This window comes from Protopterus annectens, chromosome 14.part0, assembly GCF_019279795.1.
Source record: "Protopterus annectens isolate FY-2018-M chromosome 14.part0, PAN1.0, whole genome shotgun sequence".
Taxonomy (NCBI): Eukaryota; Metazoa; Chordata; order Ceratodontiformes; family Protopteridae; genus Protopterus; species Protopterus annectens.
In genome coordinates this window covers 70,019,785-70,039,340 of record NC_056748.1, presented here as the reverse complement: position 1 = coordinate 70,039,340, position 19,556 = coordinate 70,019,785, and the positions used below count along the sequence as shown (strand labels likewise).

Below are 19,556 nucleotides of genomic sequence, written 5' to 3'. Positions count from 1 at the left end.
TTTGGCAGTTGATTTTTACGTGCCGAGTTGCCAGCCCTAATGTACAACCTTCAACGAAGGTACGCCCATTCACGCATGTCTCCACATAGAAGACGCTCTAGCTGAGAGTCGAACCGGTCAGTGTCTTACTGTGAGGCGGCCCTCTGAGAAAGGGTGTATTCCACTTGAACAGAATGTGTATGTTTGTACTCAAGTATCATATTAAAATTCTATGTATTTTCTACTGTAGACTTCCTTAGGGGAACTAATATATGGCCACTCATATACAAACAATACATCCAGCTTTTCAGGGGCAATTGTAGTTACAGTCTGGCACTATATCCCGTTTCCACCTGTGGGATATCTGACGATTGCTCACAAGGCTAGATGAAATTAAGATGTAGAATATATATATATATATATATATATATATATATATATATATATATATATATATATATATATATATATATACACTAAGTCCTCATTAGACCAGCCATAACAATCATTTTTATTTCAGCTAAGGCAAGGTTTCTGTTACTGTAAATAGTGTGAGGTGTATACCTCATCTACTGACAATGGCATTGTACTACCTTGTGACCCATGACTGATGTGCAGTGAAATCCTTGGGGGTAAAATAGCATCGTTGAGTGTGCTTTAGCTTATTAAAACTCAGATTTTTTAATTTTTTTTTTTTATTGTGAACTGTCTTAGGGAAATGACATACAGAACTGTATGCACAGCTAACATTTGTAACCCAAGAGCACTTTCCAAGTAGCAGTATTTTACTTTGATTAATTAATTTATTTACTAATCTGGCACATGTCAGACCCCTTTCAGCCAAGGCTAGGATCACAAAGGCATGGGTATGTACAGTATCTACATGGATACTCTATACAGATACTGCATATACCCTTGCAGTATCTATATGGATACTTCAGAATAGTCAATGCAACCTGTAAGTTTTGGGATGCAGAAGCAAATTGGACTACCTGTAAAAAATGCACCAAAGTAAAGGAGGAACATACATACTCCATAAAGGCAACAGGAAAGGGTCAGGACTTGTCACGTTCGTGTTATGACACAAATAAACGAGTCTTCGTGGGTTCTGTTCAAGCAGCTTTATTTCATACAAACACATTACTACTGTTGACTATTGACTCTAACTTAAATAGCTTACATACAACTAATGACTAAGATCTTGCATGCTTACTCCCTAGCTGCTCCTTCAAAATGGCACTAAGGGTTTTCACGTGTGGAATATATATATGTGCACATACAGCCTTGCATGCTTCTTAAAGATATAAGCACACACTTTATACTATGATCTACATCTTCCCACTTTGAGAACTAGATCATGCAAATTGTTATGAGACTGTTCAGCATGAAGAAATCACAGGTATCTTTTTAGTCATGCATTATACAATATTCAAACATATAGATATACACGATCAAGTCTACGTTGCTGTGTATTTTCACACTTGGTTTAGATACTCGTCCATATTGTGTGACATAAAATGGAGTGTTAACTTTAGCAAATGGAACAGTTTCTGTAAAGTGATCAATCTGTGGAATGTTCGAATAACTTTCTGGAGTGGAGTCAGAATTTTGAACACATTCTGGTCTGGAAATAGTGTCTGACACACTCTTTGATTTACAGCCTGCATCACAGATGCAGTGTTGTGATTGCAATGATGATGATGATTCTGGTACAGGAAGAAGATGTCTGCGATTCCTCCTATACTCCATGCTTTCAGAATTTACCAAGTAAGATCTTGGTTCGGCACAGATGCCTGTAATCTGTCTTGTTCGATCAAATCCTTTTGTTGTCTGAATTCATACCATCTCTCCTTCCCTCAACAGATGAAGTAATCTTCTTGATCGGTTGTAACTAGATTTCTGGATATTACGCTTCTTAAACAATTGAGCCTTGATGGATTTAGTGTTCTTCGACTCAGGCTGCACCAAACTTGAAGAAATAGGTAGCATAGTTCTAGTTTGCCTGGAAATTAGTCTTTGAGCAGGTGAGCCGAGAATATCAACACGAGGTACACTTCTGAGATTAAGCAAATTCCAGAACACATCAGTATTGTCACACTTTGACCTTTCAAGTAATTGCTTTGCACTCTGCAGTGCTCTTTCAGCTAGACCATTTGACTGAGGATATTCAGGACTGCTAGTGAAATGTACAAAGTCCCATTCTTTTGCAAATTTCTGAAACAAATGGCTAGTAAATTGAGCACCATTGTCAGAAAAAAGGGTACTTTTCCGTTAAAACCCTACCACGCAGTTTCGCTGCCAGATTGGTGTGTCTCGCCTTTATTTTTACACAGACGTGCATATTGAACAGAGTACATGCCCACCAGTATTATATTTATGTACACTTTGTCTGACCTGATAGTGTCTTTTTTTTATGCAGGTAGGGGATGAAAGATGTGCGTGATTATTAACCTAATGACAATATCTGGGTCTGTAAATAAGTTTGGGGGAAAATGTTTATTATTGCAGTCGTAGTAGTTGGCAATGGTATCTCTGCATGTTTTTTTGGACATTTGTCAACATTTGTGAATGTGTTCTTGATGGAGGGTTATTGGGATATCATTAAGAAACTGCTGAGTACAGAATGTCTCTGGCGGTTTATTACGGTAAATTCCGCTATGAGGTGCTAAAGCATTTCATTCTGTACTCCTGGATTTGATTCTCTCTTGTCTCAATTTGCTTAAAGTGACCACGTTTCTTACTAAGATTGTGTCATCTTAAGAGCAACCCAACAAGTCCGTTCCTGGTGGTTTAAAGCTTTGTACCTTTTAAACAAACTAGTCTGATTTTGCTAAATTCAGGGTCAATCTTCAGCATGAGACTTTTGCACAGTGTCAGGGTTAGATCCCGAGGCGCAAGTGAAGAAGGTATGTCTTTGGTTTGGCAAAATACGGCTTTTTTCTGAAGCTGCCATTGAAGGGGCTGACACATAGTTGTGAGTCGGTGTAAGCAAGATGTGTCAGAACCGCATGAAGTGTAAACTGTAAAAATATGTTTTTGTAAACACTACATAAAAAGGATCTGCACAGCTCGTTGAGCAATAAGGCGAGACACGCCGATCTGGCAGCAAAACCGTGTGGTAGGGGTTTAACAGAAAAGTACCGAAAAAAAAGTTTGTGTGGACTACCATAAACTGAGAAATGACATTTCAACTTAGTAATAACAGCAGTTGAGGTTAAGTTTGGTAGTAGATCAATCTCAAACCAATTCGAATAAGAGTCTACCAGAACTAAGTAGTGTTGATTGTTCCACTCAAAGATATCAGTTGCTTCAGTAGAACAAGGTAGTTCACGAATTGGACTTAGCTGAAGCGGTTCTCTTTGCAAATGTGATCTGGTACTATTGCATACTGAACAAGCAGAAAGAACTCTATCAATGTCTTTCAGTAATGAAGGCCAAAATACTAATTCTTGTGCTCTTCTCTTAGTGGATGTGATTCTGGAGTGACCATGATGCAAAATCTGGATGTATTCTTGTTGTAAGGAAGCTGGAACAATAATTTTAGGACCTTTGAAAGTAATGCCATCTTCCATCAACAATTCATCTCCGTAAGGAAAACACATTTGCACTTCAGGTGATACACTAGATTGTTTTGATGGCCGTCCGATATTAATACAGTGATTGAGCTTTGGGAAAATTGGATCAGTCTGAGTATGATCTCATAACTCATCAAGTCTAGTGGTGGAAAAATTACACACTGACATCACATCAAAGGCAAAAGTTTCTGCGTTAAGCTGACCTATTGTAATTCTGGGGGATCTGCATAAAGTATCAGCCAGATAGAGCAACTTGCCTTTAGTGTAGACCATTTTGAAATTGTACTTTTGCAATTTGAGCATCATTCTTTGTAATCTCACTGGAGCGGAATGCATAGTCTTTTTTAGAATAGTAACTAGAGGTTGATGATCAGTTTCAATCGGAATAGCTCAACCATAAATATAATCATGAAACCTGGAGCATGCAAATACTATTGCCAACAGTTCCTTCTCAATTTGAGCACACTGCATCTTAGTTTGCGTTAGTATTCTAGATGCCTAGGCTACTGGTCTGCCTTCTCGAAGTATAACTGCAAATTTTGAAGCATCACAGGAAAGAGTAACCGGTTTGTTCACGTCATAGTGTCTTAACGTAGGTGGGGTGGCAATTTTCTGCTTAAGGTCTTCAAATGCATTCTGGTGGTGTTCTAGCCATGACCAAGCAACATTATTGCATGTGAGCTCTCTTAAAGATGCTGTCAACTCACTGAAGTCTGGTATAAATTTGCCTAAATAATTGACCATGCCCAGAAAATGCTGTAAAGCTTGCACATTATCTGGTACTGACATTTCAAGAATAGCTGCTTGTTTAGTTGGGTCAGGTCTTAAGCCTGTACTCGTAAACAAATATCCTTTGTACATAACTTCTGGAAGTCTGAATTTGTACTTCAGAGGATTGAGCTTCAAGTTTACTTTGTGTGCTCTGTCTAGAACTTTCTTTAGGTTTCTGTCATGCTCTGTTTCGCCATTGCCTCCAACCAATAGATCATCTACTGTTATGGCACATGGATAACCCGAAAAAATTTGCTTCATTGCATGCTGGAAGACTTCACTTGCAGAACTTATTCCAAATGGCATCCTTAGGAATCTACCAAACGGAGTACCAAAAGTAGTCAGAAATGAGGATTTATGATCTAGCATCACTTGCCAAAATGAACTCTTTGCATCCAAAACAGAACCTCTTCAACTGTGCGCATTGGATGATATGGTCTTTTTAATGCTTTGTGCAGATCTCTTCGGTCAATGCATATTCTGATTTCATCTGAGCATTTTTTGTGACCGGCTACCATGAACGACACCCATTCCATTGGTTCTGTGATGGGACAAATCACACCCTGCTGCTCCATTTTATCCAACTGACCCTTAACTTTGTCTTGCATTGCTATTGGAACTCTTCTTGCTGATATGACTACTGGAGTGACCTCTGGGTCCAACTTCATGGAATACACAACTGCAAGTTTGCCCAATTTGTCATCAAAAACATCAGCATACTCTGAGAAAATAGCTTCTGAAAAATTAGAACTCGGAAATGCACTTATGTGATGAACTTCTTTGGCAAAGGAAAGTGGATTCATTCCCCAATAAAGATTGCACTGGTCTTCGGACTACATAGAATAACAAATTGTAACAGTTCTCGGCCAAATAACATGAAAGCATCACTGAACCTTCCGTTTGAATTTCTTCACTTCCATAAGCAACAAGTCTCGCACTACTGGTTACATTGAGTTGTTCATTAGTTCTCACTCTAGCAAAAGTGTCTGCTGATATAACATTACACTTTGAGCTCTGCGATTTTCCATTAATCTATTAATCCGGACATTTCAAAACACTTCACTTCTTGTTAACAAGTTCACAGCATCAACTCTTTCACCAAGCATTGATACACCATCTACATAGAAAGCTGACTGCTTCGGTTCTACTTGATCAACTTGCTTTTTTGTGTGACCTTTCTTTACAACTGTGTGAGGCTTAATTGATTTGCAAAACTTTTGGAAATGATTCCATTTTTTACACTTGCGACATTGCTGACCATATGCTAAGCACTTCTCTCTTTTAGACTCATGATTCGCACCACAACTGTGACAGCTAGCAATAAAGCTAGATTTGGGTTTTGCTGATTCATGTCTGTACTGTACCTAGCTGTCGCTGGAGCTTGCACCTTTCTTGGAACTTTCTGGAAAACCTTGTGGATTCTTTAGAAACCCTGTAGCTGCCACGTGCTTAAGCCTGCTCTTGTTTGCCATGTGTTGCATACTATCTACATTTGCTCTGGAACCAACTGAAACCCTGTTGTTGTCACTCGCAAGAATACTTGTGCATTTTTCTGTCACATCATGGATGTGACAACTCTCTATGGCCTTTCTCAACGTTAAATCATGTCAAGAAGTAAAATCTTTCTCACAGCAGCACTGTTAGTATCACATACAATCCTGTCCTTTACGAGCTCATCTTTTAAATCACCAAACCAACACATTTTATCTCTGTTTCTCAAGTCAGTTATATAAGCTGCAAATGTTTCCCCTGGTTGCTGAACTCTTTGTGTAAAACAAATGCCTCTCTAATGTAATATTCGTCTGTGGGTTATGCATTTTTCTAAACTTGCGCTTCAAACACTCAGGGTCTTCCCTTGATTCAGCTTGTGCAACAATATACTGTAGCAGTCTGCACCTTCTCCTTCATATACTGCTGGTGCATACACAAATGAATGCTCTCTTTCTATGACCTCTGATCCAGCTAGGTTTAGCAAAATTAATGCTCTTGTGCGTGCATCTCTATCTGCATAAACTGCTTGTATAAAAATGTTGTAATCTTGCTCAAATATTCTCCACTTCTCTGCAATATTCTGATCAAATACAAATGGTAGGGGTTTTCGAAATCCATCTGCCATATTAACACATACCAGCAAAGGGTTTTGCAAATAAGCATAAACACACACACACATACACATATGCCAGAATTAATGCTAGTAATTGTCCAATGCCTTTGTACTCTGAACTTGTACCTTTATTGGGCTTTTCAGAATTCTGTGAATAAACAAACTCGTCGTAGCTTCAAATAACTGGGCTTTGCGAAATAAACTTCTTGGGTGTTTTAGTACTTTTGTAATATGATCGGTAAAGGCAAAAATGCTAAAGTCATTTACCATCACTTGCTAAAGTAATTTATCATAATTTTAAGAAACATTTGAGACCTTTACGATATGACTGAATAACTCAAGAGCACTGTAATACTCTTGTAATGCCGTCTTTTGTAAGAAAACACCTCATCAGTGTAAGAAACATGCCAAATAACTGCACAATGCGAATAAATTGAACCTATGTTGCCTTAAACTCAATAACTATTCGAAGTAATTGCATTTCGCGAATAACTGCATATAGCACACTGAAATGTCCCCAAAATGCCGGTACCTTACTAGGCAACTCTTACAGTACAAGAAGCACTCTGTAATGGAGGGACTTAGCGAATAGACACACCCAGCACAAGAAACTTTTCGAAATGGCTATTCTTTGACTGTATTACATGAAGTAGTTACGCTTTGCATACAATAAACTCTTTGAAATACATGCACAGTAATAAGCACACACTGTAAGCACTTATATATGCTTTGAGACACTTCGAACAACTCTAGTTATGCCCTTGATACAATACGAAGTCGTAGTTATGCCCAAATACAGCTCTTTGCCAAACACATACAGCCGCCTTGCTTTATTTCCTTTATTATATTCGTTTTGCCCATTTAAGCCCTTTTTATGCCCAATACACTTTTTGTGCTTGTTTTACTCTAAACATGCCAAACTTTGCCTTGAACACACTCGTTTTGCTTTAAACATGCTCATTTTTTTGCTTTAAACATACTCGCTTTACTTTATAGTTAGTCGTTCTATCAAATACTTTTATCTTAAACATTTTCTTTAGTTAACAAACTTTTTGCTTGCTGATAATGTGGTTTGTGCCCTTTTAATACTCCTTTAATGTCTTTCGTATCGAATAAATAGTTCATGTTATTTCTCATTACCTTTGTTTTGTTCTGGCTATGTTTGTGCACTTTTCTCTCGGTTTTACCTTCACTGTCGTCTTTGCACCTCATGGCTCAGAATATTCTTTTCTCTTCGATCCCCACTCTGACACTATGTTGCTTTCTTGATAGGACACGAATAAATGAGTCTTCGTGGGTTCTTTTCAAGCAGCTTTATTTCATACAAACACATTACTACTGTTGACTAGTGACTCTAACTTAAATAACTTATATACACCTAATGACTAAGATCTTGCATGCTCACTCCCTAGCTGCTCCTTCAAAATGGTACTAAGTGTTTGCACTTGTGGAATATATATAAGTGCACATGCAAGCTTGCATGTTTCTTAAAGATACAAGCACACACTTTATACCATGATCTACAGGACCCAATCAAGGTTCTGAGACTGTAAGGACAACAGTTAACCACTGATCTACTATGCTGCATAAAACTGGCAGTCAAACTTACTTCTCATTTTTAAAACATGATACATGTTTTCTTAATTTTGTACTGAATAATAAAAGTACAGTTGAGTAAGTAAACTTACCCTAACAGTGGATGTTCAAATGATCGTTACTGCAGTAGTCTTAGCTATATGGGGTTATATCCTGCCAAGGATATAACAGCCAGCCAGCTTCCAAAGCTTCACGGAACCTCCCACACACCCAAACTGTCAGGTAGCTCAAGCTGAGCTGACTAAAAGACAAGTTTGGGTGCCAATGCCTTCAGAGTTTTCCTGCCAGCACAGAAAGGGAGGCTGAACCCTGAAAGACAATGCTAGGAAAGGCAAAAATAAATGCTCACACCTGGCATAAGAAAAACACATAAAAAACAAGGAGGAGAGGTGGAGGAAGGGAGAGGCTAATGCAGCAGTGATCTTTTGAACATCTGCTATTAAGATAAATTTACTTACACAACTGTACTGTGTTCATCATATTGATCATTGCTGCAGTAGCCTTAGCTATATGGGTAGAGACCTCAGCTTACCATATTTGGGAGGTAGAAGGAGAAGAGTCCAGGGGCCCCTGCAAAATGGTCCTAGCAAAGCCTGACCTGGACATAGAGAAGTAATCAAGCTCATAGTGCTTTGTAAAAGTATGTACAGAGGATCAAGTAGCAGCTTCTAGAATATTTCTAAAATCCAACCCTTTTCAAAACGCCATAGATGAAGCCAAGGCCCTGGAAGAGTGGGCCTTGACCCTGCCTGGAATAGTTTTATTATAGTGAATATAACAAAGAGTAATAGCCTTAGACAACCTTTTGTAAATAGTCTGTTTTGAAAAAGGTTGTCCCTTTTTCATACATTTACAAGAAATGAACAATTGATCCAAAAATCTGAAAGATTTAGTTTATTCAAGATAGTACCCGAGTTGTCTGTGGACATCCAACATATAGTGTATCCCTTCTCTCTGTTGTTAGGCTCAGGAAAGAAAATGGTAAGATGGACAATTTCAGTCAGACAGGGATGAGTAACCATAAGAGGTTGCAACTCAGATACTCTTCCTGCAAAGGTCACAGCAATCAGTAAAACTGATCTAGTTTCCATTCATGAAGGCCCGCTCTGGTCCTGCTTAGCTTGTTTGCCACACAGTTTTGCTTTGAAGAAATGTAGGATACCAGGTAGAGTGACACTGTGCTGTGAAGCTAGCTATATTGCAAGCTAACATGTCTAGTCATGTTAGCCTACAATATAGCTGCAAGCTAACATGACTAGTCTGCAAAGCTGGCATGACATGGTTGTCTCCTGCTTGCTGATGTACCACATGACTGTGGTATTGTCTGTAACAACTTGAAGAGCCCTGAGGACCAAAGATGATTCTGAGAGTTGAGTGCCTTGATCAGGTCAAGCATCTCTTTGACATTTATGTGCTTAAACCTTGCATTTTTATCACCCCTGAAATGGCTCTCCAAGCAAAGTCCGAGGCATCTGTGGTGACTGACTGCTTTGGAACAGGGAGACCTGGATTTAAGGATATCTGTTTTCTCTATCAAATTATTCTCTTCTAAAAAATCCTAGCACTGGTGTTTGAAAAGACAAAGGATTTTGATGTGGGGACCAATCAGATTTCAGATACCATTGTGAAATTCCCATGTTGAGTCTTGCCAGGAGTATTATGAAAATCATAGAAGCCATGAGTCCCAAAATCCTGAGGTATTCACTCACAGTGACTTAAGTCTGAGTTGAAAACCTTAGAACTACATCTAGATATAGATCTATTTTTTTTCCTGTGGAAGAAAAACTCTTTAAACTGAAATGTTGAGGTGACACCCCAAGAACACAATCCTGTGTGAACAAATCAAAAAGGATTTTTGAATGTTCTCTTTGTGTCACAACTTGTGTAAGAGATCTCTCACCCAACTGAAAGATTCCTGACACTTTGAAAAGGACTCTGCAAAGATAAGCAAGTAATCTAAACTTGGAAAGCATGTGGATTCACTGTAGCCCACAGTGAGCTATAACTGGAGCTAGACATTTTGTGAACACTCTTAGTGAAGTGGGTAGTCCAAAGGGTAAGGCAGAAAACTGAAAATGTGATCCAGACACACAAAAATCTTAAGAAAAATCTGAAGCCTAGATGAATAGGAATGTGATGATAAGCATCTTTTAAATCTAATGCCACCCAGAAACTTGAAAGATGAAGAACAGGTAGCAGGCTGTAAAGTGACATCATTCTGAATTTGGACACTATCACAACAGTACAGTTGTGTACACTTACCATAAATGCAGATGTTCGAGTGTATTCACTGTTGCAGTCATTACAATTGGGGAAATCTGCTGGCAGGTTGCCCTCAGTCGGCCTGAATTCCAAAGTCTTGGGTTCTGTGTCGGTTGCTGTCTTCTCTTCCATGACCTCAGGTCGTCAGGGGTATAAAACATGCAGCCGACGCCATTTTCTTTAGTTTTTCTTGCCCCCGATGTCAGGTGCCCCCAAAAATGTAGCAAAATTATATATATATATATATATATATATATATATATATATATATATATATATATATATACACACACACACACACACATGTATCGATATACACTTTACCTTCATCTACAAGCAAATACACAACATAGGTTGTAGAAGATAGAGAAGGAAAGATAAACTTCAGAATGACAGGGGGGTGGCGGGAGGGTAACCTGGACTGCAACAGTGAATACACTCGAACATCTACATTTATGGTAAGTGTACACAACTGTACTATGTTCTTTGTGTTTCACTGTTGCAGTCATTACATTTGGGTAGAATCCCAAAGCTATGGTTGGGAGGCTGGAGCTAAACAGCATTAGGTGCGGCTATAAGGCCCTGTAGCACTGCAGTGGCAAAGCCTGACCTGGACTTAGAGTAGACAGGCAAATGGTAATGCTTTGTAAAGGTGTGAACAGAACTCCAAGTAGCAGCCTCTAGAATGTCTTTGGTTGGTACTCCTCTGAGAAAGGCTGCTGAAGTAGCAGCAGCTCTGGTAGAATGAGACCTAATGCCCTTGGGCACAGATTCACTATGGTGTAAGTAGCAGAAATGTATGCAGTGGCTTATCCACTTTGAAATTGTCTGCTTTGAAATAGCCTTTCCTTCTGATCCTGCAGCATATGACACTAGTAATTGCTCAGTTTTTCTTAGAGGTTTTGTCCTGCTCAAGTAGAATCTTAGCTGTCTGTGTACATCCAAGGAATGCAGAATTCTCTCCCCCTTGTTCTGCGGATTTGGATAAAAAGTTGACAGATGAATTGTTTGGTTAAGAGCCACACTGGAAACCACCTTAGGCATAAAAGTAGGATTTGTCCTCAGAAACACCCTATCTGGGTAAAATATGATAAAAGGCTCTACAGCCATGAGGACCTGTAGCTCTGAAACTCTTCTTGCTGAAGTAATTGCTAGTAGCAGAGCTGTTTTCCATGATAAGAACTTTAGATCAGCAGTAGCAGCTGGTTCAAATGGAGGAAGGGTGAGCTTTTCCAACACATAATTGAGGTCCCATGCAGGTAATGGTGATCTTCTAGGAGGCCTTAAATTTTTGGCTCCTCTAAGATACTGCTTTAGTAAAGGATGAGAAAAGTTTGGTGGCTCTGTATTGTAATGAGCCGAAATGGCAGAGGCATGGATTTTGATTGATGAGAAAAATAGGCCTTTGTCAAGCATCTCAGTTAAGTATTGTAATATCTGAGGAATATTTGGTTCTGCTGCATCAGTTCCTTGTGCTTGATTCCAAGCACAGAATCTCTTCCATTTGTCAGCATAAAATTTTCTAGTACTAGGCCTTCTGGCTTCCAAAATGACATCCATCACAGCTTTACTGAGAGGTGTTGTTTGTATGACTACATGATTAGCCATGCTGCCAGGTTCAGAGTCTGTAGTTGATTGTGCAGGATCTGATTGTTTTGCTGGGACAGTAGTTGTGGTCTTTCAGGCAAGGACCAAACTGAGTATTGAGCCAAGTGCCTTAGGATTGGGTACCAGTATTGGCAGGGCCAGTCCGGGGCAATTAATATCATCTTTGGCTTCTCTTGTCTGACTTTTAGGAGGACCTTGGGTAGAAGAGGCAGAGCGTAAACTGATAGGTTTTTCCAACTGAAGGATAGGGCGTCCACTTTCCATGCTTGTCTGTGATAAGTCCTTGTGCAGAATCTTTTCAATTGATATTTTTGAGGAGAGGCAAATAGATCTATGTCTGGGCTCCCCCATTTCTCTGTTATCATGCTGAAGACTTGTGGATTTAGTTTCCACTCATGAGGATCCATAAGGTTTCTGCTTAAATTGTCTGCCAGAGTGTTTTGTTTTCCTGGCAGGAATTGAGCTTGAAGATGTATTTGGTAGGTCAAGGCTGTGTACCACAGTGCCATGGCTAATCCGCAAAGGGGGTATGAGTGTGTGCCCCCTTGCTTGTTTATATACCACATGACTGTGGTGTTGTCCATCTTTATCAGTAGTTGTCCTGGATGAAGTAAGTCCTTGAAGCCTGTTAGGGCATTTTGAACAGCTAGCATCTCTTTCTGGTTGATATGTAGATGCATTTGTTTTGGTGCCCATAAACCCTGAATGCATCTTCCTGCCATGTGAGCCCCCCCAGGCATAATCTGATGCATCTGTTGTTAAGGTTTGGCTGGCAGGGGGTAGAGTGAAGGGCAGTCCCATGTTTTGGTGACATGCCTTTGCCACCATAGAAACTCCTGTTGCAGGCAGGGAATGAGAGGAATCATTGTTTCCAGACTGTGTGAATGTTGACTCCATAAACTTTTTAGGTACCATTGAAGTTTCTCCATATGCAGTCTTGCATATGGAATTAGTAGGATGCAGGATGCCATGAAGCCCAGAGCCTGCAGAATTTGCCTTACAGAAGACTGGGTTTTTGTTGCCATCAGTTTGAAGTAAGCAGTCAGTTGCCTTTGCTTATCTGGCGTGAGGTAAGCCATCTGGGCAGTTGTAGCCAAGCTTGCACCCAGGAATGTTATCTTTTGAGAGAGTACCAGTTGTGATTTCTTTTCATTTATTGTGTACCCTAGGCATGTTAGAAGCCTTTTCACAAATGCCAGGTGTCGAAGAAGAGTGCCTTGTTCTCTGCTTGAATGAGACAGTCATCCAAGTAAGGATATATTTGTATACTTCTTTGTATGCAAAAAGCAATTACTGGTGCCAGGCACTTGGTAAAGACCCTGGGCACAGTAGATAAACCAAAGGGCAGTGCAGAGAATTGGTAATGCATTAAGCCAGCCTTGAATCTGAGGTATCTTCTGCACGATGGTTTTATTGGGACATGCAGGTATGCCTCTTTTAGGTCTAAAGTCACCAGCCAAGCATTCTTGCCCAGCATGGGCAGAAGCTGCTGCAAAGTCGGCATTTTGAATTTTGGAATGTCCAGGTATGTGTTCAAAATTGATAAATCCAGTATTGGCCGCCAGGCCTTGTCCTTTCTGGGTACCAAGAACAGTCTTGAGTAAAAACCTTGTCCTTTTTCCTCTTCTGGTACTGTCTGAATGGCCCCCATATCCGTGAGGGACGTAACCTGTTTCTGTGCCTCTGCCCATTGATTTTCTGGCAGATCTCGCCAACCATTTGCCATTGGCAGTGTGGAAATGGAATCTGTATCCCTGTGATACGATGTTTAGTACCCACTTGTTCCGGGTTATTAACTGCCAATTTTAAGCAAAAAGTGCTAATTTCCCCCCTATGGGTGCTGCCAAAAGATAAGTGCTTGGTGTAGTCAGAGGGAAGTCATTGGGATTGCTTTCTGTAGATTTGCGCTTTATTTCCTCCAGATTTGGAGGTGGAAGCGCCCCATTGCTTTGGCCTGTATGAATCTTGCGCCTGGTATCTGGAACCCTTAGGGCGTCTGGATTTGCCCCTTTGAGCTCTGTCTGACACAATAAAGGACCAATTTTTAGTAGGCCAGTGTCTACTGAATCTTGGTGGCTGCACTTGTAAGAAGTCTTTAACAGTTTGCATAGACTTAGCTTTGTCTTCCATTTTCTTTAAAACCTCTTCTGCCTTAATACCAAACAGAGAATCATGCTGTAAAGGTGCATCTAGCAATTTAACTTTAACATGATCAGGCAAATTTTGTTCCTTTAACCAGGCATGCCTCCTAATCACAGATCCAGTAACTGCGGCCCTGCAGGAGGCCTCTAAGGAATCAAAACCACATTGCAAAGTAGGCTTTCCAACTTGTTCAGCTGCATGCAGGGTTACCAGACGTCCCTATTTGGGTGGGACTGTCCTGAGATCAGTAGCCTGATCCCGAGTCCCGTACTGCCGGTTTAAATCCCAGGCAACTTCCCCTTTGTTTTTTTTTTTTGATTGACCCGTATACCGGTATATGGGCCAATCAAAAATTGCTAAACACGGAGCTTCTTGTGTTTAATGCGGAACATCGCAGTTCCGCATTAAACAGAAGTAGCTCCGTGTTTAGCGATTATTGATTGGCCCATATACCTGTATATGGGCCAATCAAAAAATCGCAAAACAGAGCTATTTCTGTTTAATGTGGAACTGCGATGTTCCACATTAAACAGAAGTAGCTCCGTGTTTAACGATTTTTGATTGGCCCGTATACTGGTATACAGGCCAATCAAAAAATCGCAAAACAGAGCTACTTCTGTTTAATGCGGAACTGCGATGTTTCACATTAAACAGAAGTAGCTCCGTGTTTACTTATTTTTGATTGGCCTGGGCCAATCAAAAATAAATAAATAAATAAAATAACCACAGAGCTACTTTTGTTTAATGCGGAACTCTGATGTTCCGCATTAATGACCCTTTTTTTTTTTTTTTTTTTTAAGTCTTCACTCGACCCCTAAAGACACAACAACAACAACAACAACTTTGTCCCTACCTGGCCAGTCGGAAATCTGGCAACCCTGGCTGCATGCAGTAATTCCTGCAATTCTTTATTTTCTGCACATTCTGAAATCAACATCACTTTCTGTTTCAGCAAACCCATTACATGTTGTTGGTACTTAAGCATATGAAATTGACAGTTTAAGGCCCTGATTGCCAAGGTTTCAGATGTATAAACCTTTTTTCCCCCATCTGTCTAGTGCCCTTGATTCTCTGTCAGGGGGGGTAGGATTTTTTGCTGTTGAGGCCTTAACTCCCTTTGGACCCTGTGAAATAGTTTCAGGATCAGCTGCAGGGTTTCTAAATAAAAATTTAAGTGAGTTAGGGACGCTGTAATATCTGTCAGGCTTACTGGGAGCCGGAGGTAAGGAGTCAGGGGTCAAGCTTGACTCCGAAAACACATCATCCACAATGTCTAAAACAAGGGGAATGGCTAAAGGCTTGTGCTGAGGAAGAAGGAGGAAATCCCTGAGCCTCTTTTTTGATTCTGAGAAGTCTTGACTCTCCCAGTGAAAATGCTCCCCTCAAAGTATGCAAGGTTTCTCCAAATGACTAATCCTCAGGAGGAGATGCAGATGGAATAGACTCCTCAGCATCAGAATCCTCATAGGGAGGTATAGATAATTCCTGATCAGAAGAGGAATCAGAAGAAATAGAAACCTGATCTGAAGATTCATAATCAGTGTCTTGCCTAGGCCTCTTATCTGGAGGGGGATGGGTGCCCCTGATCAAGGTAATAAGGTCTTCAGCCATTTTGATCATCTGTTTTTTAGGCATAGAGGCCTGTGCACGTGGCTCATGCGTCATTTTTTTACTTTTAGAAGTTGCTTTTGTCTTTGGTTTTGCAGCTGTCATTGGTTTGATATACAAATGTTGAGGTCTGAATATACCCTCAGAAGCCGGTGCCTGCTCAGTGGCTCTGGACCCATCTGAGGGAGATACATCATTCGGTCCAATACCTTGAGTATCTTGTGGCATGCCAGACTCCACATGGGTGTTGGTAGAGGCCTGCACCTCGAAGGTAGTGGGTATTAGGGGCTGCGAAAGCGCCTCACTGAGTACTGGCGAACCGGCGACTGGCTTAAGAGAAGCTTTGTCGTCGGTTTTGGATCTCGACTGCCTTTCTCTGTCCTTTTCTTTGCGTTTTTTATGTACTCCAGTAGTCGGATTGCTATCTGACGACATTTCTGGGTAGTTAAATCTGTTTCCAAAATACTTTAATGAAAAAATATACCGACGCTTAATAGTGCGTTGGTTAAATCTAACACAAAACCAACAGCCAGGCATGTTGTGATCAGGCCCTAGGCAAGGAATACAGTATAAATGGAAATCTTTATGAGGTATTTGCTTCCCACAAGTAATACAATTATTAACTTTTTCTGACATCGGTAAAAAGCAAGAAAAAAGTTTCCCCAATGGGGTACTTAGCTTTAGTGAAGACTTCGGTTCTGAAACTCAAACTCGAATATTTCAGTAGTTGGCCGACCGGCACTTGCGAAATGCTTCTGTTTCGGGCACCGAGCAGCAAGAATGACTAAAGAAAAAGGTGTCGGCTGCATGTTTTATACCCCTGATGACCTGACGTCATGGAAGAGAAGACAGCAACTGACGCAGGACCCAAGACTTTGGAATTCAGGCCAACTGAGGGCAACCTGCTAGCAGATTACCCCAAATGTAATGACTGCAACAGTGAAACACGAAGAACATCACGTTTAGGAAAAAAAGATCCAGAACTGGTCTCCAAGCATTTTCTTTCCATGGCACTAAGAACATCCTTGAATAAAAACACCTTCCCCTTTTAGGAAGGAGAAACTAGCTTTGTCACTCCTTGGGACAGCATGTGATGAAGAATGCATGGAAACAAGAGTTTGATCTGAAGGATGAGGAATGACCCCCCTGGAAAGTAGGAATTTCCTCCTACTACCATCAGTAACCATGATGAATGACCTTCAGAACCCATTTGCTTGAAATCTGTTGCCAAAGAGAAAAATGGAGATTCAGACTTTCTGGAAAGAAAAAGCAGCTAGGGTGGGAGGGGGTCACAAGGTCTCTTGAATGGTCATTCAGATTTGTAGGACTTTCCTTGGGTTTGGGAGGTTTGAGGCTTCTTTTTGAAACACCTCTGCCATTGGCCATTAATAGTCTATTTACCTGTATTTTCCTGAGACTGTTTATTCTGCTTTTTTTTTTTTCAAAATTGGATGAGGAGTTAGAGAATCACGTAGAAATTTTTGAAAAGGAGAGTTGAAACAATCTTAAAGAATCCCTGATCAGCGTACCTCTTTCATCACAATTTTGGATTACCTCTGCAGCAGAGTGTCCAAAACTAAATCTCTGTCAAAAGAAAATTTTAAAATCTCATTTTTAACATCATCTGGGATGTTCTGAGAATTTAGCCACGCAGACCTCCTGAAAACAGTACCAGTGGCCATAGACCTTGAAGAAGTATCAACAGAGTCATACACAGACTGGAAACAATAAGTAGTGACCTGTGCAATAGAAGAAACTAAATTATTTAAAGCAGATTTTTACTCTCAAGAAGAAAATGCTGATAAACCATTCGTCATACTTTCACCATTACTAAGAACAATCTTTAATCAAAGTTGCAGAAGTATACACTTTTTCCCATACTTAATAATTTCCCCATCCTTATCAGTAAGAGTAGAACTGGAATTAACTAAGAGTTTAGCAGCAGTGGGATCAGCTAAAGCTATTGTTGCTGGGACAGGTTTGGGAATAATGTATAGAAACTTAAAAGACTGAGGAACTTTATACATGCCATCTGCCTTTTTAGGAGCAGTTGGCTGACTACAGGAAACTGCAGGAAGTAACACACATATCTGCTAAAGCACACAGAACAGGAGAAATGGGTGCAGGTTCTGGAAATTCCTTCTGTAACAATTCATAGTATTTTCTCAAAGACTGAGTTTTTTCCAACTGAAAACACTGGCACTTTCTAGCAATAGCCTTGGAGAAAGAGAACCCCCCACAGGGAGAATCAGAAACTCAGCACTCCTCTGAGTCTGAATAGGAATATAAGAAAAAAAAAACATGTATGTGTCACTTCATCTTCCTGCTTAAATTCAGAATCTTGAATCTCTTCAGGAAAAGAGGGATCTCTCTTTCTTTTACCAGAAACTACTTTACAAGAAGGATCAATAGCTTGAATTAAACCCTGATCCAGACCCAGTAAACTACTCCTGTCTAAAGAAATTTGAGGAGGAGTAGACATATGCTTAGTTTTCTGATTCTTTTTTAATGGGTGTTGCTAATGGCAACAGCATCTTCCCCAGGGATGGGCACAGCATTCTGACACAACAGGGAAGCCTTCCCTTTTCCCTCTCCCAGGATCAACAAGAGTGGCTCTCCCTCGCCCACTGAGGAGACCCCAGCAGCCATACAGGATGTGGCTAACCCCCTGGTCCATAGTGGTTGTAGGTGCTACACCAGAGGGATCTATAGTAAAAGATGATTGACCTGAGGTATAGCAAATGGCCATAGCAGAGTCACCCAACTGTGGCTGAGGGAAATTGCTAAGCAGCTGTGGTGGCAAAGGCTGTTTGCTTAACGTTTTCTTTTTGTGGCTGGAAGAAGGACCGACTGTGGGACTGGTAGTTTGTTCCATGGTGAAGCCGAAAATAGTGGCTCTTTCCCTGGGAAGACAAACTGCAAAAGCCGGTAAAAACTGCAAGTCTTTAAAAGTCACTTTTTTCACATAAAAACAGTAAAAAGCACTTTAAAACACTTTACCAGCACCCAAAAGTAAAATAAATACAATTTCCCCACAGAAAATGGTTTTCAGTTACTTTACACAACCTTTAAATTAATTTAGACAGGAAAAAAGAATGCTCTCAATTAAAAGTATGATACAGTCTGGTGTCCTTCAGTTAAAACATAAAACTTCTAGCTTTAAAATAACTTTCTTGAAGAAGAAAGTGATAAAACACAAACAATACTTAGAAAATGGAAGATTTCTGCCCAAAGGGAACTAATATGCCCAGAAAGGGAACAGCACCAAGCCGACCATCAATCCTTAAAAACCATAGATGAGCATATTCTTTGATGGCAGTAAAGCTCTGATGTGCTTGGCACGCAAACTTGCTATTAGTAAGCTCAGCTTGAGCTGCGTGACAATTTGGGCTCATGGAATGTGCCCTGAAGCTTTGGAAGCAGGCTAACTGTTATATCTTTGGCGGGATATAACTCCATATAGTTAAGGCTACATCATTTATTTATTTATTGACATTTGGTGACCGAGAAAGTCTGACTGGTTCACAGGCCCCTTTTCAGTGGAGGCCCGTGGAGAAAAGCTCCATCATACAAAGTTTAAGTAATAAAAAGTATATGTAGACAATCAAAATTATTGAACTTCAACATTGATCAATATGCTGAACATCAGTAGTAAATGTTTGATTTCAAAAACTATCTAGGTGGTACAGCACATAGGCTCAGCAGCTGGCATTCGTGTTTTGTAGGTCTTGGCTGGAGTGCCTCCTGTGTAGAATCTACATGCTCTTTCTGTGACTTGGTAGGCTTTTTGCTGGGTGTTCCAGTTTTCTGGCTCCCTACTGAAATGTTGGCAAGCTCCGCCTTCCCAAAAAAGTCTGAAAACACAGGAGAAGAGTGACTCTCAAAAATTCCTCTTCTCTTTAAAACTGCAT

At 40.3% G+C, this 19,556-nt stretch overlaps 1 protein-coding gene across 1 annotated transcript in view; it reads right to left on the bottom strand.

The window, feature by feature from the left end:
• The window catches only part of TET1 (tet methylcytosine dioxygenase 1), a 1,437,723-nt gene that overhangs the window by 264,998 nt on the left and 1,153,169 nt on the right, over positions 1–19,556 (bottom strand). Inside the window, exon 8 of the mRNA XM_044055524.1 lies at positions 6,975–6,995. Within this exon, the coding sequence (XP_043911459.1) occupies positions 6,975–6,995 (21 nt within the window). The remainder of the gene's footprint in view (positions 1–6,974; positions 6,996–19,556) is intronic.